The sequence below is a fragment of the Vulpes lagopus genome, chromosome 6 (assembly GCF_018345385.1).
Source record: "Vulpes lagopus strain Blue_001 chromosome 6, ASM1834538v1, whole genome shotgun sequence".
NCBI lineage: Eukaryota > Metazoa > Chordata > Mammalia > Carnivora > Canidae > Vulpes > Vulpes lagopus.
Genome location: NC_054829.1, coordinates 1,178,631 through 1,204,609, shown reverse-complemented (window position 1 = coordinate 1,204,609; position 25,979 = coordinate 1,178,631). Strand labels below are relative to the sequence as shown.

The following is a 25,979-nucleotide window of genomic DNA, read 5'->3' as shown; positions in this document are numbered from 1 at the left end:
AGGGACTGGACAGGCAAGGGACCGCCCCTCCAGGGGGGTGGGGGGGGTGCTGCGGCCAAGATCGGGCCAGGACCACACTGAACCCCTCTTAGGGGACGACGCCACAGAGCCTGGCTTCGCGGACCCAGGAGGGAGCCAGGTGAGAGCCCAGCTCAGGGGCATAGGTAGAAACTCACTTCCCATTTGGGAACGAAGCTTCCAGAGTGGAGATTCCCAGCAGAGATGCAGGCAGAGAACCTGCCACGGGCAGGCGAGCAGGTGGGCAGGTGGGCAGGTGCACAGGTGGGCAGAGGGCGGGCCACACTGTGAGGCCCTGGACAAGGACTGCGGGGGAGGGCTCCCATCCCATTCACCGGGGACGTGGCCTTTGGTGCTAAAATGGGCACATTCCCAAGCCAGCCAGCGTGGTCAGTGACCCCAGAAGACCCAGGCCCCTCTGAACCTCACATCTTGTCTGAAAAGTGGGGGTGGCGGGTGCTCACGGAGACGCCTGAGGGGCCTGGCACTCTGCGCCCTTCCTCAGCGGCCTGGCCCGGGCCGAGGGTCCGTGCATGCTCCTGCTGAGGCCTGGCCGTCCTCGGGTGAAGTGGGACGCGACTCCACAAATCGGAGCCAAGCGCGGTCTCCTCGGAAGCTGCCGACAGACGGGGTTCCCGTCATTTTGCAGGGGCCGAGGCCGCGGGGGGGGAGGCGTCCCGCTGAGGTGGGTCCGCGCAGGCACCCTGGAGTCGGGCCCGGTCACTCAGCCCGGCCGCAGCATGGCCCTCTCCTGAGCTGACCCGGCCCACCGCGCACCTGGGTCACCCTTTCACCTCAGAACACAGCATTTATCGGGCACCCACTGCGTGCAGGTCCCTCCAGGGGGGTCAGCACGTTCTCTCCGTCTTGGCAGCGTGCTGGGCGGTTGGCAAACAACGTCCATTCTACACGAGGGCCTGGGACGCGGGGTGAGGGGCCCACCTGGGTCTCACTGTGGCCAGGGTCTAGGCTAGGGTCCACCTCCTCCCTCCCTCCTGCCTGGGGGCTGGAGGCCAAGGCCGGCCGCGCCGCACTCTGGGGCACCCCCCTGCACCCAGCAGACACCCAGCCATGCCCCTGACCCGTGTCCTAGATGCATGTCCAGAGATGTGGGGGAGTGTCCTTGGAGGCTGCCAGGACAGCTCCGTCCCCGCGTCCCCATCTCCAGGCAGGCGCCTGGGCTAGCCCGTGAGCGAGCGGTCAGCCGGGGTGTCCCCGGGGGCTCTCCTCCTGCTTAAATCAGAAACGTGTGTTATCTGGGCAGCTGCCAGCCTGCTCCGGCCGGCCCCCCCCCCGGGCGTCCCCATCCTCCTGAGGGGAGGCCGGCTTGGGAGTGCTCAAGGCCTCCTGTCCCCTCGTCCAGCTGCAGGAAGGCCTCAGCGCCCCCCCAACTCAGCCAAGCTGCTGGGGGAGGGGGAGGGCAAACGGCCCAAGGCACGGAGCCCGCGCTGACAGCTTCCTCCACGGCCACCCGAGGCCGCGGCCCCGCGGCTGTAATGGAAACTTCCCAGCGGGCCTGTGAGCCGAAGGCTCCGGTTCCCACTCCGCTCGAGGCTCTGATCGCCCGCGGACTGGGGGCCCAGCAGGTGGGCAAGGCCACGCAGGGGTGCAGCACCTGCAGGAGCCCAGGTGGGCCGGGGTCTGTGTGTGAGGGTGTGTGCGTGTGCATGGGGGCGCCGTGCACGTATGTGGTGTGTGGACCGTGGGGTCCTAGCTCCAGCCTCTCCAGCCCCTGACGTGCTTCTCCCACCTGCACCAGCCCGGGGAGGAGGTGTCACCAGGACAGGTGAGTGGGAGGATCCCGGGCTGTGGCTCTGCTGGCTCAGCCTCCAGAGCCGCCGGCCGGGAGGAGACCCTCCGCCTCCCCAGGGCTACAGGACGCCCGGCAGGCTCCCCATCCCCTGAGCCCCGGGGTCCCGGGGGTGAACAGGCACGGTGCAGGGTGTGAGGGGTGACGGGGGCAGGCGTGGGTGCCGAAGCCGCTGCCGGCCACCGTCGGGGCTGAGGAAGGCCCCCTCCCCATGCAGGGCTGCACTACTCGGGGGTGTCCGAGGGACCCCGGTGAGGATGGAGACGCGCCAGCGGCGGTGGTGGTCGGTGGGCATGGGCGCGAGCGGGGCGCAAAGGCATGGTGGGCCTGGCCCGGGCGGAGGCGACGACCCCACCGGGTGGCACCACACAGCAAAGGCAGGACAGCGGCCCAGCCCTGGGGCTTGCGCTTTCGGAGGCGGGGAGCCTGGTGGTCCCCGTGTGCAGAGCTGGGGGCCGGGGGGCGGGGGGCGCGGCTGGGCTGGAGAGCGGGGGGACAGAGGCTCAGCGTCGGCGGGCCACACCCCAGAGACCGTCGGGGCTCTTGTGGATGCACGGCCTCGGCCAGCCCTGTGCCCCTGAAGGACGGCGGGTGAGCGTGGGGCTCCCCGCTCAGCACCCCTGACCCGCCGGCCTAGAGCAGGATCTCCGGGGACGGCCGGGGGGCCCCCACCCAGAGACGACGCTGGGCAGCCCTGTGCTCCGGGCTCCAGCTCCAGGGACCGGCAGGCTCAGTGTCCCTCCCCCAGGGGGAAGCGAGTGTCCCCTCCACGGAGGTGACTGTCATGGGGAGGCGGGCCCTCGGGGCGTGTCCTCGGGGCCCAGGGCGGTGGTGACACTCTGCAGGCCCCAGGCCTGAGCTATTTTCCACCCGTTATCACCCATCTGTCCGCGGACACTCCTGTTACACGCTCGCTGCCAGAGGCCCTGGGGCCTCCCCGCTCCCCCGCACGGCCCTGCCCTCGCCCGCCAGCAGCAGTGCTCACCTCCTGCTGTGCAACTGCTGGGGAAACTGAGGCCCAGGCAAAGGCATGGCCAGAGAAGGCCCCGGGGAGGGGGGACGTCCTCACAGGGGCAGAGGGGCCCTGGGCTCGGCGCCCCAGCAGAGCCACTGTTTCCCTGAGAGACGGAGCCCCGGCACCACCTCGGGCTCACCCTGAGCCCCCGACACGCATGGCGAGCTGCCCTCACCAGGCCCACGGAGCACGTGGCTGCTGTGACCCCACTTTCAGCTGGGTAGACCGAGGCACGGAGAGCCTAGGGGGCCTGTCCAAGGTCACGCACAGTCACACGGGCACGCGATGAAGCTGGTGGGACCCACCCAGTCCCTGCCAGGACATGCACGGACACACTGCACACGCTGCACACACACATGCGCACAGGCACAGTCATACAGACGCACTCATACATGTGCTCACGTGCACAGGGCAGGCACCACAGGCTTGTGCGATCACACGTCCCCACACTACACACTTACATGTGCACGCTCATGTACATGCATACAAATAGCGTGCACAAGCATGCACACACATACTAAGGAGTATGTGCAGTCACCGTCGCACACACAGTGCACACACGTACTTGCACATATATACATATGGACACATGCACACACTCATGCTCACACACATGCACATGCACAATGCTCAGACTCATGCTCACGTGCACACACATGTGCACATGCATGCTCACACGTCTATGCATATGCACACTCGTTCTCACATGTGCACACATATGTGCACACTCATGCTCACATGTCTATGCATATGCACACTCTCGTGCTCACACAGGCACATACGTGTGCACACGCATGCTCACATCTATGCATATGCACACTCATGCTCACACTGGTGCGCACACATGCTCACACAGGTATGCATATGCACACATGCACACCCTCATGCTCACACACACACACACACACACACACACACGCATGCACACTCACTGCTGTCCCCAGTGCCGGGCAGAAGGGCAAGGTGCTGCAGGGCCCCCAGCTGGGTGCTGCTCTGCGAGCCTCTGGGCCTGTTTCCTTACCTGGGAGGCCAGCAAGTTCTTAAGAGAAGCCGTCCTCCCTCTGTGTCCCCCTCCCTGGGCCCACGGCTCCGTCCCTGACTCTATTTGCAATAAACACCCGATGCTGAGAAGGAGAAAACTGCTCCATTTAGAAACAGTTGAAGCTGCCCCGGCCGTGGAGGGCAGACATCATTATGGGGTTCTGCGCGGCTGCAATGTGGACGCCTGCGGGGTCCGAGGGCTGCAGCCACCCTGTCCTGTCACATGCCCCGGGGGAGACTGCATGGGGGGGGGCCCTGCTCACTCCTCAGGGCAGCCCGCCCCCTGGGGGACCCTGACGGCACCATGCTGAGGACACTGAGGGAGCCTCCCCAGCAGCCCTGCTCAGCCCTGGGCGGGGGGTGGACATCCTTGGAGGATACGAGCAGGACGCTCCTCACAAAACCCAAACATTCACCATGTACAGTGGGTGGGAGCAGGGATGTCCCCGAGGACCCCAGAGCAGAGAGTCCGGGAGGAGCCTGGGACTGGGGATAGGAGGGGGAGGTGGCCCCCATGCCCCCCGCCAAGTCCTCTCATTATCCAGGGGGAGGGGCAGAGGGGAAGCCCCAGCCTCAGTGTCCCCACGTGGACACTGAAGGGGGTGAGCAATCACGGGCCCATGGGCGGAAGTGGGGAGGGGCCACCTCACACCCACTAAGTAATCGAGGCAAGCGTGGCACAGGACTGGATGGAGATGGAGAGACGGAGATCAGAGAGTCCGGGCAAGCCCCAGGGGCGCCCCAGCAAGGCCCGGCCCGGGACCCCCTCCCTCCCACCCCGGGGTCTCCCCATCATGGCCTCAAAACACTGCGAGTGACATAACACACACTTCCTGAGTGGTGGTCGTGCCTTAAGACGGCAGCCCCGAAAGCTGATGACAGGGACACTGGCCGCCGGGGAGGTGCAGGGGGCTCCGTGCTGGGAGGAGGACAGCGCGTCTCCTCGGGGACAGGCCCGACTGGAGAATTCTCCCTCCCTCTCCTCCGACCAGGCTGCCCCAACAACACATACCATCTCCGCTTCTCTTAGGACCATGTTCCAATAAATGAGGACTGCAGGGCGAGCCTTGAGCCCCGACTCCCGGCCAGAGACGCGACATCAGACCAGGACGAATGGAGAGGCCGCTCCGGGCTCGCCGATGCCCAGGGCGGGGAGGGTGAGGCAGGGGTCTGCACAAGCCTCCACCCTGGGGTCCCAAAGCCAAGTGCACCAGGGTCGGCGATCTGGGTGCCCACTGGGGGCAGGGAAAGGGGAGCAGAGGCAGGACGCATGGTCCCTGTTCTTCCCTGAGCAGCACGGCCCCAGGAACCCCGGGAGAGGGAATCACCAGGTGGGGAGCTGCGGGCTCGTGGCTGGTGGCTGGTGGCCCTGGGCCGGTTTGGTCTCACAGAGAGGGTGCAAGGGCCCTGGGAGGGGAGGGAGACGGTACACTCAAAGGTGCAAAGCCAGGGCCCAGGGCGGGGGTACAGCGAGTGAGACCGCAGGGAGGGTGGCCCAGGAAGTCTGAGCCCCTGGGAGAGCGTGGGCGGGCAAGGCAGAGGGGGCAGGAGGGGGGTGCTCTGGAACAGGGCAGCAACAAGTCTGGATGCTGCCCTAGCAAGGTCGCAGGTCGCCTTGCAGCCGGGGGAGGGGGGGTGGGGGGTGGAGACAGGACGGCCAGGACATCCTGTGAGGGTACAGCTGGGAAGGGCCCAGGCCAGGCCAAAGGGGGGCCCGACTTCAGACCTGAGTCCCCACCTAGCATGTGTGCTCACCGCCCAGCCAGAGCAGGCCACAGGCGCAGGTGTCCCAGCCAGGGGGAGGGGCAGCCGTGAGCAGGGCCCACCCCAGGACTCGGTGGGTCTCCGGCCCCCCAGGAGGCCAGCAGCAAGGCCTCCCAGCCAGGAGCCGTTCCACATGGGTGTACTCACACTCAGAACAGCCTGTTGTCCCCATTTTACAGACGGGGACGCTGAGGCTCAGAGCGGCCTGGTAACTGCACATTCCAGCGTGGGTGGGAGGGCAGCCCCTGGGCAGGCCCCTGTGTCCAGGCTCCGTCCCTCCCCAGCCTGGGTCTCAGGTTCAGATCCCCGCCTTGTCCGTGGTGAGTGACAGAGGCCCACTGTGGGGCACAAGCCAGGCCCTGACCTCGGATGGCCCGGCTCAGGCCCACCTGCCCCCCGCACCCAGGCCCAGAGGAGAGCCAGGGGCCCCGGGTGCTGGGATTCGGTGAGGTTCTGTGCAGGCGGCTCGGACGTGAAGATGGCCTCGGTGGAGAGTCACAGTTACCGTCACCCTCACCATCATTATCACGGACACCGTGGGTGGGGGCACAGCCTGGGCGGGAGACACAGGCCCGTGCGGCCACTGACCACAGCCGCGGCACCACGAACACTGCCGTCCGGTTGTGACGGCCCCAGCGGCTCTGTTCCAGCCCCGGGCACTCGGGAGCAGCCCCAGGGTCACCCTGCCAGGCTGGTGCTGCGGGTGGGGCAGGTCCACGGGGTCTCCACACCCCCTGCCCGTCGGGCCCCCCACAGGCGTCGCTCTGCATAAACCCAGAGGCGGCGGTGGGGATCCTGGCCGGGGCGCCTCATCTCCAGCCCCTGGGGGCTCACCTCGGCCCGCTTCCCTCTGCCTCCCACCCCCGCCCCAGGAGGGCGACAGGAGGTGCCCCCCGTCCATCCTGAGGCGGAGCCGGACAGAGCGCCGCGGCGTGGAGCCACAGAGGACCTCGAGGCGGGTGCGGTTCCGGGAACCCCTGGAGGTGGCCGTGCACTGTAAGAAGGGAACCCGGGGAGCAGACCCGGGGCCAGGTGGGGCAGGGGGACATGCGTCCCAGGACCCCAGAAGGCCACCCGGACGGCCCGCAGCCACCCGTCCTGTCTCACAGACATAACCCCAATAATACCCGGGCCGGTGGGTCAGTCTGGACACAGTAACGGTCAACACGACAGCCACTGGCAGGAAACAGCGAATCCAGAGCTGCCCAAATCCCTGTCGATCGAGGGAAGGCCGGTGGGCAGGGCCCCCGGCGCCCACCCACTCTTCCCCCCAGCACTGCCCCTCGGCTCCTCCCACACCTGCATCCTTCACTGCCCCCTCCCAGATTCTCCCAGCCCCCGCCGCAGGTCCTGGGGGTCCCCCTGCCCCGGAGCCCCTCAGGCCACCTGCCTTCTCCTCCCCTGGCCCCTTGGCTCCTGCTCTGGCCTTTCCCATGGGACCGGCCCCTGTAACCTCTAGCTACGCCACGTAACAAATTAGCACAGATTTAGAAGCTCCGAGCAACCCCCATTTATTATCACAGCGACCCCGTGGGCAGGGGTGTAGGCACGGTGTAGCCGGTCGTCTGCTCAGGTCCCGCGGGGCTGCGTCTGGTGCGGGCCGGGCCGCCTCTCAGCCGAGGCCTGGGGCCCTCTTCCAAGCACACAGAGCTGCTGCAGAACTCGCAGACCGCCGGTTCTAGGCAGCTTGCCTGATTAGGGCAGGCCCACCCCAGATAACCTGGAGACCCTTTGATTGACTCAAAGTCAGCTGATTGGGGTTTGCATCTTCTGCTTTGCCTTATTCTGCGGGGAAGCAGCAAGTCACAGGCCCCCGCACTACGGGGAGGGGACGACAGAGCTGAGGACACGGAGGGGTGGGGCTCACGGGGCATCTTAGATTCTGCGCACCTAGCCGGGCACTCCTGACACCTGCCGAGTTATGGGTAAAACTCAGGCCCGGCACCTGTTAGGGTCTCCCTGGATGGCCTGCCCTAAAGGTCCAGTCCGGGCCTCAACCCCTCTCCCCGCGGCCGCCGATCCCTAGGCTGCTCACACCTGCTCGTCCCTCCCGGCTCAGCGCTGCCCCCCACACACAGCCCTGCACTCCCCCGGGAGCTTCCCAGCAGCCCGAGAGGCACAGACCGCAGGCGGGGCAGGGGGCCCAGGTGGCGGGGTGCGCGGCCCCCCAGGGCACTGTGGATGGGAGGGAGGGTCCTGCCAGCTCCCACAGGCTCTGACAGCAGCGCCTCTTGGGATCCCCGAGTTCTGGCAGCCTGAACCCGAAGCCGTGGGGCTGGACCCCTGGCAGGGCTGGGTGGCGCTAGGCGGGATGCGGGCCTGCCAGACCCTGGGCTGCCCACTTGCGAACCAGGTGGGGCAGGTGTATCTGAGTTGGCCCGTCCCAGGGTGCTTTGTGGGGTCCCGAGGGCACCGTGCAGGCTGAGGGTGCGTGCGCCCCCGTGCGCCCCCCTGTGCACCCCCAGGCCAGGGGCCCTCCCTGCCCAAGCCCACTTGTGGCTCTCGTTCCCAGACATCGCCAGCAGGGAGCCTGGCACCACCACCAAGGGTGAGTGTGAACCCTCGCCCCCGCCCCCACGCCGTGCCCAGCACCCTCCCCATACACGCCCCTGTGGCTCCAGCCGCCCCCCCTTCCCCACCCTGACAAGGTCACTCCCTCCGCCAGGGTCCCTGACACACTCCATAGGCAGACCCTCTGGGGTCACTCCCCGTTACTCCGTCCCCAAGGGAGGCTGCCGGGGCAGAGCCAACGGGGGGCTCTTTGGCCAGGAAGCCACCTGACACCCGCAGAGGCCCCAGGCAGGGATGGGGGTGCTCCGGGCCGCATGGGGACCACAGGGGGCACCCCAAGGACCCACCCCGAAGGTGCCCCCCACCAGGGTGAGCCTCGCTCTCCCTGGAGCCACCCCCCAGCCCCGCGGGAGGGGGCTCACCCGGGTGCCCCTCCCCGCAGCGCCCAGCCGGCCCCGGCCCCCACGTGGCTCCCTGTTCCTGCGGCTGTCCGTGTGCGTCCTGCTGGTGCTGGTGCTCGGTCTATACTGCGGCCGGGCCCAGCCGGTGGCGCTGGCCCTGGAGGACCTCCGGGCCCGGCTCCTCGTCCTCGCCCTGCGCCTGAGGCATACAGCCCTGAGCTGCTGGCACTGCCTGCTGCAGCTGTGACGGCCGCCCCCCACCCCAGGGCTTCCCGTGTGCAGGGCAGGAGGGCGAGAGCCCAGGTCAGGTCTGGGGGCTTCCAGAGGGCCCCACCCCCTCCACTCAGAGCCCCTCTTGTTGCACCTGTCGGGGTCCCCCGTGAAGTTTTATTAGAATTACACACCTGCTTCAGCCCCTCCGGGGGCCCCCCAGACCCTCCCTCACCCCCGTGGGCACCCTCCTCCATATCCTTGGGTGGGGCCTGGATGTGGCCACGCGGAGCCTCCTGAAGACAGGGACATGGAGCCTGTACCTGTGGGACCCCTCGGAGATGAAAGTGGCCTTTGCTGCTCCGGGCTTGCGGGACCTGGACCTCGGAACCCCGTGGAGACAGACGGGTCCGGCTGTTGGGGTGGTGCCCCCCCCTCCTGAAGCTGCACGCAGGGCAGGGCCTGGCATCTCCTCTTGTAGGTGGTATTGGGGTGCCAGGCTCTGAGCCCAGCTCTGGCCCCTCCCCTGCACCCCAAGGCCTCCGGGACCCCCTCATGCCCCGGTGGGGAAATGTGCTGCCCCCCTCCTCCTCAGCTGTCCACCAGGCAGTGGCTGAGAGGGACCTGGCTCTGCCCGGACCCCGCCACCTTCAGAACACGGTCGTCTGCGCCCGGACCCCGGGCTGCGCCGCACACCAGCTGCAGGCCCTCTGGGTCCCATGACCGTAGGCAGACAGCGTGCCCCCACCGGCGTTGTAAGGCCATGGGGAGGCATGTGGTGACAAACTGCAGACCCTGCGTGGAGGGGGACCCCTGAACAAAGTGGGGAGGCCCACGGTCAGACAGCGGGAGGGACTGCCAGGAAGACACCATCCCGCCCAGCGACCTTCAGACAAGTGCCCACGGGACGGCCAGTCCCGCCCCCTCCAGGGGCTTATGCCCTGAGCGCCTGTCCCCTCGACCTCAGTGGGGACACACTGATTTTCTATTAAAGCACACGCTGCCACCTCTCTTACTGGTCCGGGCGTTCTTACCCCAAGGGCGGATATGGGGAGTCCGCTGCCTCAGCTAAAGTAGAGGTGGGGGCACAGAGGGAGCCTGTCCTTCTGGGCCTCGGGGCTGGGGAGGTGCTTTCCAGGGCTCGGGGTTTGGGGAGCCCAGTGGAGAGGAGGGGCCCGCCTCCAGGAGCGGCAGCCTTCAGGGGGCCATGAGGGGCGTCCAGGTCCCCGCCCTCGCAGACCCTCCAGGGTCACCAGCTGGTTCCAGCGTGACCACGGTGGTGACTGCCACCTCCAGCACCTGCCCAGACGTCCCCGCAGGACCCCACCTCGTCTCACCCCACCCCCCGAAGAGGACAGGCAGGTTACTGTCCCCTGTTCCAGGTGGGGAAACAGGCTCGGAGAGGTTGGGTCACGTGCCCAAACCGTGGGGCAGGCCCAGGCCTCAGGCTCGGCCCCGTCCAGCCCGGTCCCGACCGGGGGAAGCCCCGCCACTGCCCCGTCTCTGCAACGACACCGCAGCTCTGGAGGGTCTGCAAGACTATGAGCCACGGCTTCGGGGAGACGCTGCTCAGCAGGTGCGCCAGGACCCCGAGACGTCCGTCCTCACACCTGGGGCAGCCGAGACGGGCCGGGCGAGAATGGAGCCCCCAGGACACGTGCACAGGGGAGGGCCCCGCCACGGGAAGGCCCCTAACCCCGGCCAGCCCCTGAAGCCACGGGAACACACGCGGGCAGGTTTTCAAATCTCAGAAACGGAGGAAACCTAGAAGCGGGGAGGCGAGGGGGGGCGGGGACGTGGGGGGGCGGCGCCCGAGGCCACACCCGGGCTCAGGACCTCTGCGTTTATTTTGACTTTGACAAACACACATTTAAGGGGAAGACTCGCTACTGTCGGTTTCCTCAGCAGAATTAAAGCCGCGCGGCCCCCCAGCTGGGAGAAGCAAGGCACCCCAGAAGCGATCCGTGGCGCTCTCAGGAAGCCTGGGGCGGGCCCCTGCCTTTCCTGTCCTGCCCCGGGGCCCCCGTCCCCCGCCCGCTGCAAGGCACACAGCTCAGTCCCACTACCCATCCAGGGGCTCAGCTGTCCCTTCCCGGCAGCCCCCCGGGAATGGACGTCGGGAGGTGCCGGGTACCCCCGGCCTGGGACAGGCCTGTGCCAGTGACCACCCCGCTCTGCAAGTGACACGTAGGTGACGTCCCTGCCAGCCTGAGCGAGGGGCTGCCCCAGGCCGGCTCCGAACAACCCATGAGTGGCAGCTGCCAGGGCAGACCCCAGGCTGCCGTGGACCCTCGGCTCCAGAAGCCCACGTCCTGCCCCTGCTCCTCCTTCCCGGGGCCTGGCCGGTGGGAACAGACCGGAGCTCTCGGGGACTGGAGGGTCCCCACAGTCTGTGCATGAGGGCTGGGGTGAGACCCGATCTGCTGGGCGCCTCAGTTATGCCAAAACAAGTCCCGCAAGGACCCAGCGGCTCTGCCTGGCGTCCTCGGCCGAGGGCCTCCGAGACACCAGGAGCCTCATCCTCGCGCCCCGATCTCCTCCACGGTCAGGCACCAGCCGAGCAGCATCCGTACAGGCGACCTGCGGGCCCCCTTGCCTGGCCCAGTGCCTGCCCTACTCAGCGCCTCAGTCCAGACCCCCGTGGCCTCCGGACATCCTGTGCCCCCATCTGGGAGACCAAACCGGCCTCCAGCAGCACGAGGCATGGACGTGGGCCGCCGGGTCTCTCCTTCCCTGGAGGGTGGGAGCCGCAGGAGGGTCAGCCCGGGGAAAGCAGAATGGCTCACTGAGCCCGGGGCAGGGGGCCCCGCTCCTGGACAGTACTCGGAGGACTGTGTGCAGATGCAGAAGTCGGGGAGCCCTGTGAGGGGGGGCCGATAGCCAAGCAGCCCCAGGTCGCTCACCACTGAGCTCTGGTCCCAGTTCCCTACCCCAGCTCCCCCTCCGGATGATGTGTGGATGGGGTTGTGCCCTCTGGGGGCCTCGGTGCTGTGCACACATCAGATGGGAAGGCATCCCCTCGTTGGGGTGCCAGGGGCACTGGGGCACCCCCGTGGGTGGGGATACAGAGCTCTGCTCACACCTTCCGCTGCACACACACTCACACATACACACTCATACTCACATTGCACACACATTTCCGCTCAGGCTCACAAACGTAAGCATGCGCACGCTCACATGCACTCACGTCTCATGCGCACTCATGCTCACACTCACCCGTGGACATGCATGCTCACACAGCTCGCTCCCACACTTGTACGTGTGCGTGCGTAGGTGCACATGCACTCACACCCGTACACAGGCACTCACAAAGAGCTGCACTCGTGTGTGCAGTTAGCACATTCAGAGGCTCACACACCCTCCCCGTGCAGACCCACACGCACGCACACACACATCACACACACCCTCACACGCACATACAGACAGCGCCGTGGCACCTGCCTCGTCCCTCCCTCCCTAGGAGGTAGGACAGCCCCAGCCCACGTCCCCACCCCCCACCCCCCTACACTGTGAGACACACGCTGGGGCCCAGGTTCCTCCCAGGCAGGGGCACACGTGGCTCCCCCAGCAAGTCCTGTGGCACGGGGTGCGGGCTCCCAGCTCTGGCAGCACAGCCGCTTCCCAGGATGGCCACCCGGCCACCACCTGACTGGCCCTGTGATGCCGAGACCCAGGCCCAGCCACCCGGGCACTCGGCCCTGCGGAGGTGGTGGGGGAAGTGCAGAGCCAGGAGGTCGAGACACAGGGCAGAGAGCTCGTTCCTGCAGTGGGCCCCTGCTCCCACGCGCTGCTCAGGAGCAAGGGACAAGAGTGGCGTGCGGCCATCGCGGGCTGGGGTCACCCTGGGGACACGGCTGCTGCCACAGAATCGGGCAAGCCAGTGTAGAGACGGCATCCGGCTGAGGCACGAGCTGCAAGCCCTGCGGCCAGAGGCATCCAAGGGGGTGGGCGCTCCCCGCACCGAGGCTCGCCCAGCCCGTGCCCCCTGGACAGGTGCGCTGCGTGTGCGGGAAGCCCGGAGGAGGTCCCGCGGTCTCTGTGTGTCCCCGTGTGAGGGCTGGCGCCCGCCCCACTCACCACCACACTCAGGGCGGGAATGGGGTGCTTGGATGAGTGGGGTCGCTCACGTCGCACAGAGCCGAGGGGCGACATGCAAGGCAAGGGGCAGGCAGGGCCAGGCAGACCGTCCCCGGGGTTGGCCCGAGGGCCCTGGGCGGGGCGAGGGGGCATCCAGGGCCGGGCTCCCCTGGCCACACCTAGATGACAGCGCTCTTCTCCTCCTGGAAGGACGCGCGGGGGGTCGGCCTGGCCAGCAGCAGCTCCTTCTCATGGACCAGGTTGTCTAGCAGGTCCTCCTGGCGGTAGTTGTGGTAGACTTTCAGGAAAGCCAGGATGGTGATGGCCAGCCAGGCCAGCCACGAGGCCCAGAGGCCGAACTACGCAGAGGGCAGAGGCAGGGTCAGGAGGCCGGCCGGACCCGCCATCCACCGCCCGGTGCGCCCACCCGCCTGCCCGGGCAAAGGCGCGACCGCTTCAGGGACAGGACCGGGGCGAGCTCCGGGGTCCGCCTCGCCTCCTGCCTCGCACCACCACCCCTCCTGTTCGTGGCGGCCAGCCCTCTGAACCCCAAGCTGCGCGACGCTCGGGGGGACTCCGGCCCCGGCTCCGCAGAGAGCCCGTCCAAACACGGCCTCCCCCACCGCTAGGGCAAAGCGACCTTTAGCTGCCGTCACCAAACACTGAAGGAGAAACAATTCAATCAGAACCAGGCCTGAGCCACATCAAGCAGATTCTCCTTGGGGGTTACTTGTCACCAGCCTCAGCTCACGCCTTCCTAATCTAATTGGTGTAAATGAGGCTGAAGCGGTCTCCATAAATGTTCGTGCAGGTGTCTCTGGCAGTTTCAGCTCCTCTCAGCAAAGAACCTTCGGACCCACTGGATGTCCAACCCCTAGAGGCTCCTCCCCTGAAGGAAGGGTCCTCAGACCAGCCACTGGCCACCGTGAGCCCTGAGAGGCGGGTCTGGGGTCCGGTAATGGACCTGGATGCCAGGGAGCCCTGCTCAGCGCTGGAAGGAGCCAGTCCCACCCAGGCACCCGTCACCAGCGTCATCTGCCTGGACACAGATGCAGATTTGAGAAACAGACCCTCACTGACCACTAACAAACCCTGACGCTCCTGCATCCCAGCCCGCGGGGTCCCCAGAGATGTACCGGAGGGCAGGGCATGCAGCTTACACAGGCTGTCCCCCCACATCACAGGCTGGACCCCTATGCCCCTCCTCAGACACCGCATCAGCTTCCCCGGCCCGGGAATACCCACGAGCGCCCCAGCATTTTCGGAGGGTGCCCACCTGGCACCAAGCTCCCGACCCGGCGCTACAGATCCAGGATCTGATGCCTCATTTCCTTTCCACCTGGCCTGCAGCCACTGCCTGAGCCCCCGGACCTCACTCCTGCAGCGAGCTCAGGTGCCCGCTCTCCCAGGATGCCCCTGCCTCACCCCCTCTCCACTGCCACCTGCAAGACCCCCTGCTTCAGTCTCGGAGATCCAGACTCCCATCCCCTTCCGGGAAGCCTTCCAGGCTATACGGCTCACTCAGCTCTATCTCCTCTGCCTGGCCCCATCCTCAACCTCCCCTGGGGGAGGGCTGCGCGCCCAGTGAACGTCCAGAGGAATGGACCCCTCCCCAAAGTGCATGCCTCACCGAGCACCAGGCAGCCCCCCACCAGAACGGCCTCACACACCTGGAAGCCCCTCCCACCGGAACGCCCCGCCCACTGGAAGCCCCTCCCACCAGAACGGCCCCGCCCACCTGGAAGCCCCTCCCACCAGAACAGCCACGCCCACCTGGCAGCTCCCCCCACCAGAATGGCTCCGCCCACTGGAAGCCCCTCCAATCAGAATGGCCCCGCCCACCTGGAAGCCCCTCCCACCAGAACAGCCACGCCCACCTGGCAGCTCCCCTCCCACCAGAATGGCTCCGCCCACTGGAAGCCCCCTATCAGAATGGCCCCGCCCACCTGGAAGCCCCTCCCACCAGAACAGCCACGCCCACCTAGCAGCTCCCCTCCCACCAGAATGGCTCCGCCCACTGGAAGCCCCTCCTATCGGAATGGCTCCGCCCACCTGGAAGCCCCCCACCAGAATGGCCCCGCCCACCTGGAAGCCCCTCCCACTAGATTGGCCCCACCTGCCTGGAAGCCCCGCCCACCAGAATGGCCCCGCCCACCTGGAAGCCCCCACCAGAAGGGCCCCGCCTACCTAGCAGCCCCGCCTACCTGGGCGATGGCAAACTGGTCGTAGAAGGCAGAGTTGTCCACGTTTAGCTCCAAATTGATGTCCTGGAGCTCTTCACAGCTGAAACAGCAAGACGTGGGGTGGCAGGTGACACGGACATGGAGCACAGGGAGCCGCACGCAGCACCCCCAAACAGTGACGCAGCTGTCCTGGCCCCAAAGGCCTCATCCCTGACCCCCTCCGGCCCAAAAGGGGCTGCTCACGCTCCTCTCCCGTTGCTATCGCTGCCTGCCAACCCTCCAGCAGCAAACCCGGCTCAGCACTCCCCAGGCCCCTCTGCAGGCAGCCCAGAGTGGGGTCCCTGGGCCTTGCTGTGTGGCCACATCAGAGCGCACTGGGCCTCCGTCCCCCAGCCCGGGTCCACCCCGGGTGTGCCAGGCCCTCTTCTCTTGTGAAGGGGCATTGACATGAAGGAGGCAGGTCCAGGAAAGGCTCTGGCCGGGTGTGCACAGGTGGGGGCCCAGGCAGGAAACCTCGGGCTCCAACGGGATTCTCCTATATTTGCCACAGAGAAGGCAGGGGGTGGCCTCTACTGCACTGGTTTTCATGAGGAAATAACAAAAATATTAAGGGAAAACTTATGGGTTTTATACTGTAGTATAAGGCTCCCCCATAATCCATTTATGTTTCTTTTTTTAGGATGTATTTATTGCACCAGGACGTCGTCTGGGGGTAGCAGGGGTGGGGCAGGGCCCAGGCCCACCTGTGGGGCACGGTGCCCTTCTCAGTGATGGCGTCACACCACATGGTGAAGCCCACGCTCACGATGGTGCTGGCGATGAAGACGAGGAAGACCACGGAAGCACTGACCAGGAGGTTCAGGAAGGCATAGAGGAAGGAGCTTCGGCAGAGGACAGGAGAGGACAGTCACCGTGCGCCACCACCCCGGGGTCCCCACAACAGCCCAGCAGGGCCAGGAGACAGCTCGGGCCTGGGCTGGATGGGGTAATGGGCCATACGGGACCACCGGGGCCACCTTCCCCTGCCTTGCTGTCCCGCACCTCGAAGCCCCATCCCAGCCTCCCCAAGGCCTGGAGTGGAAGCGCATGTCAACCCTGCCCTACAGAGGAAGCAGAGCCAAGATCCCAACCCAGTGGTGTTTGCTTCCAGCACGTTAGGACCAGCACAAGCTGAAAAGCAGGACACCCTTTCCAGGCCATTGCCCCACCTGGCTGCCCTGAGGCCCTGTGCCCACATGGTCACCAACACTGCTGGCCTGGACCTGCGTCACGGCCTTGTGGTGTGACCCTGCTCTCATCTAAAAGGCCCAGCTGTGATGGGGTGGGGGTGTGGAGAGCACCGGAGGCAGGGCCAAGAGGACAGGCAGGTCCACACGGACCCGGGTGCCTACACGGACACCAGTGTTTGCCCTCTGGCGGCACGGGGCCTGGGGTCACAACACACGAGCCCACCCCACCACCCGCCATCTCCGAATCATCCCCTGGAGACTCAGAGTCCTGCACGGGAGCCTCGGTCAGGCCTGGCTGAGCCTGGGTGCGTGCGGGGGGACCCGAGGGCGTCCTCGGGAGGGGCGGCAGCACCGGCCACCCTCGCCGCAGTGGACATCTTTGCCATCAACCCATCAGGTCTGAGGGGCACGATCACACCAGCCAGGAAAGCAGTGCGGCTGCTGTCAGGGGCCGGAACTGCGGCCGGCGCGAAGCACAGATCCACGCACTGGTCCTTGTCCACCTGTTCACTCGCCAAGCACTCTCCGAGCATCCGCCCCCCCCGTGCTGGGCCCTGAGGACAGGGAAATAACCATGAACCATGCCCCAGTCCCGGCCCCGGAGGCCTCCCAGCCACGGGCAGGCGATAAACCGAGATCAGCGGCACCCAGGTGGAAGCAGGCGCCAGCAGGCCACGCTGCTGCACAGGCGCAGGGGCAGGAGGGGCTGGGGGCATGAACGGGAGGCAGGAGGGGACCAGGCTGCAATTCCAGAATCACACCCAAAAGGGCAGGAGAGGGATCCCTGGGTGGCGCAGCGGTTTGGCGCCTGCCTTTGGCCCAGGGCGCGATCCTGGAGACCCGGGATTGAATCCCACATTGGGCTCCCGGTGCATGGGGCCTGCTTCTTCCTCCGCCTGTGTCTCTGCCTCTCTCTCTCTCTCTGTGATTATCATAAATAAATAAAAATTTTTAAAAAAATCATGTCTTTAAAAAAAAAAAAACAAAACAAAAGGGCAGGAGAGTGGGGCCAGCCAGCGTGTTCGTACTCTCACTCACAAGGACGCCCGGGGGCCTCGACCAGAGGCGGCAAAGGTGACCACCCCGTGCCAGCGCGCTCAGCACCCGGCCTAGGCCCCCACCTGAGCTGACTGGGGCCACCCTCAAGACAGCTCAGTGTCGAGGGCGCACATGTTTGCTGCCCGAACTTATCTGTGCTGCCTGAGTTGATCGGTGTTTGTGGGTGGGCTCCAGGCCCCCTGCCCACAGCAGATTACCCGAGGGCCCCACACTCTGCAGATCCTCACCCCTCCATCTCCGCCAGAGGGGCTGCCCCAAGTAGACCATGCAGTGACCTCTCTCCCTGGATTGGGTTGAGCTCAGCCAGTGGGGGCCCAGCAGGGGCCTGGGGTATAAGGAGAGGTGGGAGGTGCTCATCCCCAGGGCCCTGCCGGCGGGCGCCCCACTTGCTGTCCCCCTACCAAAGGTCAGCACGCCTCTCCAGGGGGCCTCATCCACATAACCCTCCCCATGTGGACCCTGCGGCCAGAGGAGGTGACAGGGCCATTGCAGGGCCCACGGCTGGCCCACATGCTCGTCTCTGCCAACCGCTCTCCTCAGGTTCCCCTCACGTGGGCGAGCCATCTCTTTCTAGCTGGGACCCCGATGGACAAGCCTAAACTGCGAAAATCTACTGGGCCCTGCAAAGCCAATAAGAGGTCAGGGGGTTATAAATAGTTATAAAGAGGGGTAGGTTCTGGCCGCCCCAGCTCCGAGGAGGTCCAGGCACAGCAGGGTGTCAAATCCGCCCGCCTCTTGGCCAGCTGTGTGACCTCAGCAAGTCGCTGTCCAAGCCCCAATTTCTCCCTTTGTAAATTGGGTGTCAAGAGCCCCCCACTGGGTCATTGTGGAAACTGAGGGAGCTTACGTGGGCAAGGGACCCCGGGCAATAACCGCCAGGGTGCTGGCTCCTGAGCACACGCTCCCTCCCCAGGACAGGCCTCCACCCACCCCACAACCCTGACCTGGCCTGCCTGGAGCTGTGCGCACGGGGCTGGGCCTGCGGCCACAGGACACGGAAGCGGGGGAGCAGGCCGGGCAACCAGATACCTGGAGACTGTGGCTGGGGCCCAGCTGTGCCCCCTGCGGGCTCTGGGAGTCCACTCCCAGGAGCTAATGCTCCAAGGAAAGCAGAGGTTACCCAGAGCCTACACCCCGACTTTATTTTTGTTTTAAGATTTTATTTATTCCTGAGAGACAGAGAGAGAGGCCGAGACACAGGCAGAGGGAGAAGCAGGCCCCACGCAGGGAGCCCGATGTGGGACTCGATCCCAGGACCCCGGGGTCACACCCTGAGCCGAAGGCAGGCGCCCAACCGCTGAGTCACCCAGGCGTCCCTCCCCCCGGACTTTAAATGGCCACTTGACTCCAACCAAGGAGAATGGAGTGGTCCCGGGGGGACCAGGACCGAGCTTCCCCAGGCAGAGCACAGAAGGCCAGATCGCCGGGACAGCCAGTTCCCTGGGTGCCCTCCACCTGCCCACAGCCTTGCATGTCCCGCCAGGCATCCTGCCCAGCAGGTCCCCAACATCCTGGGTGAACAGGCCTTCCTAGAGGGAAGGAGGGCCAGGGTGCAGGGGACATGCCGGGCAGGCAACCCCACCTCAAATCCTGCTCCCTGGCATCCTCCACGCTCTGTACTGAACTCTAGAGAGGCACGCCGGCAGCTTGTCGGTCCCTGCGTGGCCACCCCCAGGGAACCCCGCACCTCCATTCTGAGACCTGCCCCCTCCCGCCCTCAGGGGGTTTACAATAGAACCTCGGAGAGCCAGGAAACCTGTCTGTCTGGAGACTACAGCCATATCCCTATTAAACAGGTAGGATGTAGGGTTCTCCCGCCACGACAGGAAGGTGGCAGCCCATCCTATAAGACAGTGGCGGTGGGGGCTGAGGTCATCCCCCCAACAGCCTCCTCCCACTCCCCAAGTCCATTCCTGGTCTGTTTCCGTGGAACCTGCCTGGGCTTCACAGAGTTTTGAAGAATTGAGTGTGTCACCCAGGCCCCCAGAATGCACAATGCACCCCCCTGCCCACTCCCCAAGGACCCACAGGGCAGTGGCCAAAAAAAATAGTAAACCAGGAAGGCCGGCACACACAGGGTTAACGCCATCTCTCTCCAGCCTCTCAGGGTGCCGCCGGATGTGCCGTCTCCATGGTGACAGCTATCCCGGTCCCGGGAAGCCCTGGGAGCGATTTGCAGGCTGGGGACAAGTGTGGGCCGGCAGATGGGTTGTTTTGACCCAGCGCTCCCCAGCCGTCAATCATAAACTGCTGCCACCTGCACTCTCCAAGGGCTTCTGCTCAGGCAAAGCTGCCCCAGGACCCCAGGCCTGTGACCACCCTCAGGTCACCCCGGTGCCCCCCCACCAGCAAGCACCCCAGGAAGCCACAGGTGCCACAGATTCCTTCAGTCACCGGGATGAAGCCTCCTGCAAAAGCCGCCCCAACCCCTTGGCCCTGCACGCTCCTGGGCACAACTGTCCGGGCCCCCACTTGGCCCAGGGACACACCCCACAGGAGGAGGGAGGGGACCACAGACAGGGTCTTACCCAGGCCCTGGGGACCCGGCCGTGAGCCCCTCCCAGATGAAGGGCAGGGCTCCTGGCGGGTCTCCGCAGTCACAGCAGCCAACGCAAGAGCAGTGTGCACGCTGGCCCTAAGCAGGTAGGGCCCTCTAGAGCTCCAAGTCTGGCGGCAGGACTGACGTCCCAATGGGCTGGACACCTGGGGCCCTCGCCATCCCACGAGCTCACTCCAATGGCCTGCCCAGCCTCCTGCCTGCCTGGCCTGCTCCGTGTGGCCTGACCAACAGCGGAGCTGGGACTGGCTTCTCCAGGTTCCCATCCTGCCTGTGGCTGCACAAGGCAGGCCCAACCTTTCTGGGGGTCCAGGACGTGCTGAGACAGCCAGCCTGCAGGGTTGACCCCTCAGCCAGACTGGGGATCTGCAGATCTCAGGCCTGGGGGTGGCAGGGGTGCTGTGAGGCAGCAGACCTCACATACACACATCCCCCCCCATGACTCTCAAGCTCAGCCCTGAGCACCCAGAGAGAAATGAGGTGTACACCTGCCTTGGGTTCATCCAGCTCAGGGCCCCTCAGGTGGAGGGACACTCCTGGATAACCAGGGGAGCTGTGACCCAGTCCCACCACCAGACCAGGATGAAGGCTTGGCACTTCGATGGAGGCCACAGCTGGCTGGCTGCCCAGTGCACCCTGTCCCTACATGACAGGTGGCCTCGAGGTGTTCCAATGTCTAGCTGGTGAGGACCTATAAGCAGCTCTCTAGGTATGGCCCAGCCTCTGTGGCTCAGACCAATGCGAGATTCCAGAGCCCCAAAACACCCCCCAGAGACTGGGCATGAGAAAGACAGAGCTAAGAGCCCCAGAGCCTTCAAGAAAGGAATCCTGGTCATGCAGGACTGCCCATTCCCCACAAATTGGGCAGCAAATCAGGGGAGTGTCATCATACAGCTGTAAGATGGGGTCTCTTGAGGCCATTTGTCTTATAGGGACAAGGTGGAACAGTGGGCATGAGCTGATGGTCAAACCATGCTCCCCCCATAGCCTGTGCCCACTGGCCTCAGGCAGCTTCCAGGACTGAAGGGACCTCAGCTACCCTACCCTGCTGACCGTTCATCCTTTTCCTCAGACCCTGTCTCATACCCAGAGATGTCTCCCTGTCCCCATCTGCACAGAGACACTGACTAGGTGACACCCAGGCTTGGCAACATGCGTGCAGATGACATCTCAGATGCCTCCCGGGGACACCAGCCATCCAGCAAGTTGTGTAAGGAGGAGGCCTAAGGGAGGCAGAATGGCGCCCTGACTGGCCTGGGCTCACCCTGTGCAGAGCCCCAGCCCCACAGCACCTGGAGGCACCCCAGGCTGACATGTGGCTTCCCGCAGAACTTCAGTCCAGAACCATACTGTAGGCTACTGAACTGCACCCCCGACAACATGCGTCCGAGGCCTCACCCCACTACCAGTGTGTGTGACCCTAGTTGGGCTTGAGGTCTTTGCAGGTGCATTCAGCTAAAGATCTCAGGATAGGTCACACTGGATTTAGGGTGGGCCCTAAATCCAACGACTGGTGTCTTTATAAGTAGAGGGAAAGAAACAGAGAAGAGGCCATGAAAACAGAGACGGTGATAGAAGTGACAGAGCCCCACGCGGAGGGATGTCAAGGGTTGTAGGCCGCTACCAGCAGCTGGCCTAGTAAGGATTCTCCCTCCAGAGGGAACCCACCCTGCCAACACCTTGATTTTTTTCTTCTGGCCTCCAGAACTGTGGCTGAATAAATTGTTTTAAGCCCCAGCTTACGGCACTTTGCTAGAGCAGCCCGGGAAACTCACACACGTGGGCTGCTGGACCTCCCCTCCGCTGGGTGTTCCAGTCCCCACAGTAGGCTGTCCCATCCTCTTCACCTTGCCACCCCTGTCACTCCTCTCTGGCCCCTCTGTCCAGGCCCAAGCCAAGCTGAGGGCTCTGGGGAGTCCCCACCTGACCTCCTACCCACAGAGACCCTCAGAGCAATAGCTTATCTCTCATGTCCCCAAAAGAAGAGAAAAGTCCCTAAAAACTGCCAGTGGTTGATGGATGGGGCCAGGGCAGGGTGGGGTCTGGGAGAAGGCTAGATTTCCCCTGCAGATGTGAGGCAGGCGAGGGGCAGGAGAGGTTGTGGTGGGTCTACAAGGGGTCCCAGGGGTGGAGGCCATAGAATGCTACAGGCTGAGGCCCCCAGGGGAACCACATCCCACTCTCAAGAACTGTGCCAGGGCAGGAAAGGCCAAGAGGCCGGGAGGAGGGAGGCCTCCTGGACCTGCTTGCTGCTCCCTATCGTGCATCCTCAGCCGAGCCTGTGGCCTCACCATCCTCATCCTTCCCAGGAGGATGGGGGTGGGGATGAGGAGAGGACTCCCCAGTTTGCCTTGTCAGCCACCTGCCTGGCCCATCCCTCCCCTGCACCTGGAGTAGGCCTGAGTCAGCAGGCCAGGGAGGGCCCAGGGAGGGCCCAGGTCGGCTCAGAGATGACGATGCAACATTTGCTCTCGGGAGGAGGGAGGTGATGCAAGTAGTGGCCTTGTCCGGAGCGCAGGCGACCCTCAAGGTCCCCAGGTTGCGCGCAAAGGGCAGCGTGCACGGAGGCGCTGAGCACCCAGGGTTGATATGCTGGGGGCCTGCAGCTCCCGGGTGGAAGAGGGAGGGCGTCCTGCTCCTCCGGGGCGGGGAGGACGGCTGGGGGCTCCGCGGGCTGGGAAGGGCCCCAGGCCCCGACTTACCCCTCGTGTCCCTTGCAGAGGAAGAAGAGCGTGCGCCAGGCGTGCGCGGCGGCGAGCAGCAGGGACAGGAGGCTGGCCAGGAGGCTGAAGCGGCAGGCGGCCGGCGGGCCCCACTCCTGCACCGTGAAGCGCTCGCGCTCCTGCACCGTCAGGTTGGCGCTCAGCCACATGCCCTCGGTGAACAGCAGGCAGCGGCCGCGGAAGTCGTGGCCGTTCTCGGACAGCGGCACCACCACCACGAAGCTGAACAGGAAGGCCAGGAAGTAGCACACGCACTGCGCGAAGAGGAAATTGTTGAGCGCCATGGCTGGCCGGGCCGGGGCGGGCCGGGGCTGGGGCCGGGGACGGGGCGCGGGGATGGGGCCGAGGCTGGGGCGCGGGGATGGGGCCGGGGCTGGGGCTGGGGCGCGGGGATGGGGCCGAGGCTGGGGCTGGGGCGCGAGGATGGGGCCGAGGCTGGGGCTGGGGCGCGGGGATGAGGCCGGGGCGCGGGGCTGGGGCGCGGGGATGGGGCCGGGGCTGGGGCCGGGGCGCGGGGCTGGGGCCGAGGCTGGGGCTCGGGGCGCGGGGCTGGGGCTCGGGGCGCGGGGCTGGGGCCGGGGCTGGGGCGCAGGGCGCGGGGCTGGGGCCGAGGCTGGGGCTCGGGGCGCGGGGCTGGGGCTCGGGGCGCGGGGATGGGGCCGGGGCGCGGGGCCGGGGCCGCGCGGGAGGCTGCGCAGTGGAAGCGCCGGCGGGTCCTGCGCGCACCCCGCCCGGGACGCGTGCGCAGCGGCCGAGCGCGGGCGGCGCCTGCGGTCAGCACCGCGGACAGCTCCCGGAGGGCGGGCGGGGGCAGGGCGCGGGGTGCGCGCCTGGGGAGGGATGCAGCCGAGGAGGCGCGCGGTGGGGACGCAGGCGCGGACGGGAGGGTGGCCAGGCCGGCGTTTGGAGCCCCGCCTCCGCCGCTAAGGTACCAGGAGCTACCTGTGCGGGCCTCCCACGGGCTGCCTCTGTCCCCAGTCCCCCGTGCGCCTGAAGGACCGGAGGCCGAGGGGTCCAGGAGGGCCCTGTCCAACATGCCCACAGCGCTGCGCGGGGGTGAGGCTGCAGTCCAGGCCGCTAAGATTCTTCCGCAGGGGTCCTGGAGCGTGGAGGAGGTGGGGTCAACAGGACTGGGGAGGTCATCTGCGGAGAGGTCGGAGAGGTCGGGGTGGGCGCAGGGAAGAGGGAGCAGTCTGGGAGCTATTTGCGCTTCTCCAGCACCGCGCCCTCAGAGGGTACATCTGTTATACTGCCTGACACAAGTAGGGCCCTGAGTTGATATTTGTAAGATAAATAATGGATGCCCCGAGCACCTCATTAAGACAAGCCTTTGCTGAGATGGAATCTGCTGATGCATTAATTAATAGAATTAATGCCTTGTCTAGTTCCCTTAAGACCAAGTCACAGTTTAGTCCAATTCCCAGTGCAGAAGCTCTAGTATTGCTCCTTCCAAAAGAAATTGCCAACTGGTTTAAAATTACATCAGCATTTTGCTGCAAGCACTAAAAAACCTTTTTGTTTTATTGCCAAAGCAATACATGCTCTTTTTTTTTAAGTCAAGCAGTATAGATATAAATTAAATAAAAAGATAAAAGTGTCCTTCTCATTCTCCCACACCACCCTGCCAACTATCTGGGGTAACCACATTTCTAGACATTTTGCTAAGTGCCTAACCACACACACATACACCATTTACACAAATGCTTCATACTATACTCCCATCCTGCAGGTTGATTCTTGTATTTAGCAATACGTCATGGCTGTTATCCCCTGTCTATAATTCAGATCTATTTTAGTTTCTTTTTTTTTAAGATTTTATTTATTTATTCATGAGAGACACACAGAAAGAGAGAAAGAGGCAGAAACACAAGCAGAGGAAGAAGCAGACTTCACACAGGGAGTCTGATGCAGGACTCGATCCCGGGTCCCCAGGATCACGCCCCGGGGAAGGCGGCACTAAACCGCTGAGCCACCTGGGCTGCCCTATTTTAGTTTCCTTAATAACTGCATAACATTCCATAATAATGATGATTCCACCATTGCTGAACTATTCCTCTTTGAATGGATGTTTAATTTTTCAATATCTGCTATTTTGAATACTGCTGAGTGGACATCCTTATGCATAGATGCTTGTGCAGGTATTTCTTATAAAGGAAATTCTTAGAAGAGGAATTGCTGCGTCATAGGGTATGCACATGTGAAGTGTTGACAGAAATTGCCAAACTGGTCTCCAAATATGCTCCACAAATCTAATCTTATATCCATGTCATGGACACCTTCTCTGAAACTGAGAAATATTGGTTGTTTTAAAATTCTATCAGTCTTCCATGGGAGACAATATCTCATTGATTGTAAACTTGGATTCTCCTTATCATCATGAGCTTGAACATCTTTTCTTATGCTTGCTGCCATCGTAATAAGTCTCCTGTGAAGTTGCACCTTCAGTTTGCAGTCACTTCAAAGCATACACCGCAGACCACCCATAGGTCTGTGACAGCAACCCTTTCTTGGAGAATTCGCTCAGTTTCTGCTATTATTGAGTACCCCAATTCAACCAAAGGAAGCCCTCCTAGGAAATTCAGCATCCATACACCCATAGACAATTTGGGCAAGAGTGAACATCCCATCCATCCATTATCCCGGAGGCTGACAAGTTTGAACATATCTGGGGGTGTTAAATTTGAGGGTTTGGCCAAAACTAAAGAGACCATGCCAATGAAGAAGGAAGCGGCCAATAGGAAAACTACAGAATAAACTGGAAAGATTATTAAATTTCTACCATTTTAAAAGGCACAAGACCCTGACATTTTTTTTTACCCTGACTTTTTTTTTTTAAGATTTTATTTATTTATTCATGAGAGACACAGATAGAGAGAGGCAGAGACACGGGCAGAGGGAGAAGCAGACTCCATGCAGGGAGCCTGACGTGGGACTCGATCCTGGTCTCCAGAATCAGGCCCTGGGCTGAAGGCAGTGCCAAACCGCCAAGCCACCCAGGCTGCCCTGACCCTGACATTTTTATAATTTAATTTTTTATTTATTTATGATAGTCACACAGAGAGAGAGAGAGGCAGAGACACAGGCAGAGGGAGAAGCAGGCTCCATGCACCGGAAGCCCGACGTGGGATTCGATCCCGGGTCTCCAGGATCGCGCCCTGGGCCAAAGGCAGGCGCTAAACCACTGCACCACCCAGGGATCCCGACCCTGACATTTTTAAATATGAGTTCTATTTAACTTTCAAAAGTCAAGGGAATTCCCTTGTTATTGAAATACCTCTGGTCCATTAAAAAAAAAAAAAAGGCAGAAAACTCCACAATTCATTTTGTAAAAGTCAGCATTACATTAATGCTAATGCCTCATTAGAAGAATGAGACAAAGAA

General features: G+C 64.0%; 2 protein-coding genes across 6 annotated transcripts; one reads left to right on the top strand and one right to left on the bottom strand.

Annotated features, from left to right (window-relative positions):
* On the top strand, positions 1-9,782 carry C6H14orf180 (chromosome 6 C14orf180 homolog). 5 transcript variants are annotated; one of them, XM_041759974.1, is made up of 5 exons: positions 1-139; positions 4,915-5,041; positions 6,521-6,644; positions 8,161-8,196; positions 8,602-8,945. In XM_041759974.1, exons 2-5 carry the CDS (start codon positions 4,931-4,933, stop codon positions 8,805-8,807), a joined length of 477 nt encoding a protein of 158 aa, XP_041615908.1. In that variant the 5' UTR covers positions 1-139; positions 4,915-4,930; the 3' UTR covers positions 8,808-8,945. The 5 variants fall into 5 exon arrangements, with proteins under 5 accessions (XP_041615908.1, XP_041615909.1, XP_041615906.1 ...); XM_041759973.1 differs by lacking the exon at positions 1-139 and adding an exon at positions 144-258 and having other exon boundaries at positions 6,521-6,607; XM_041759971.1 differs by lacking the exon at positions 1-139 and adding an exon at positions 208-258 and having other exon boundaries at positions 8,602-9,782.
* An 817-nt stretch (positions 9,783-10,599) lies between these two features.
* On the bottom strand, positions 10,600-22,920 carry TMEM179 (transmembrane protein 179). The gene is made up of 4 exons (XM_041759976.1): positions 22,578-22,920; positions 15,774-15,911; positions 15,052-15,130; positions 10,600-13,206 (listed from the first exon to the last, which is right to left on the bottom strand). The coding sequence occupies exons 1-4, from the start codon at positions 22,880-22,882 to the stop codon at positions 13,027-13,029; spliced, it is 702 nt and encodes a 233-aa protein (XP_041615910.1). The 5' UTR covers positions 22,883-22,920; the 3' UTR covers positions 10,600-13,026.
* Between the last annotated feature and the right edge of the window lie 3,059 nt (positions 22,921-25,979).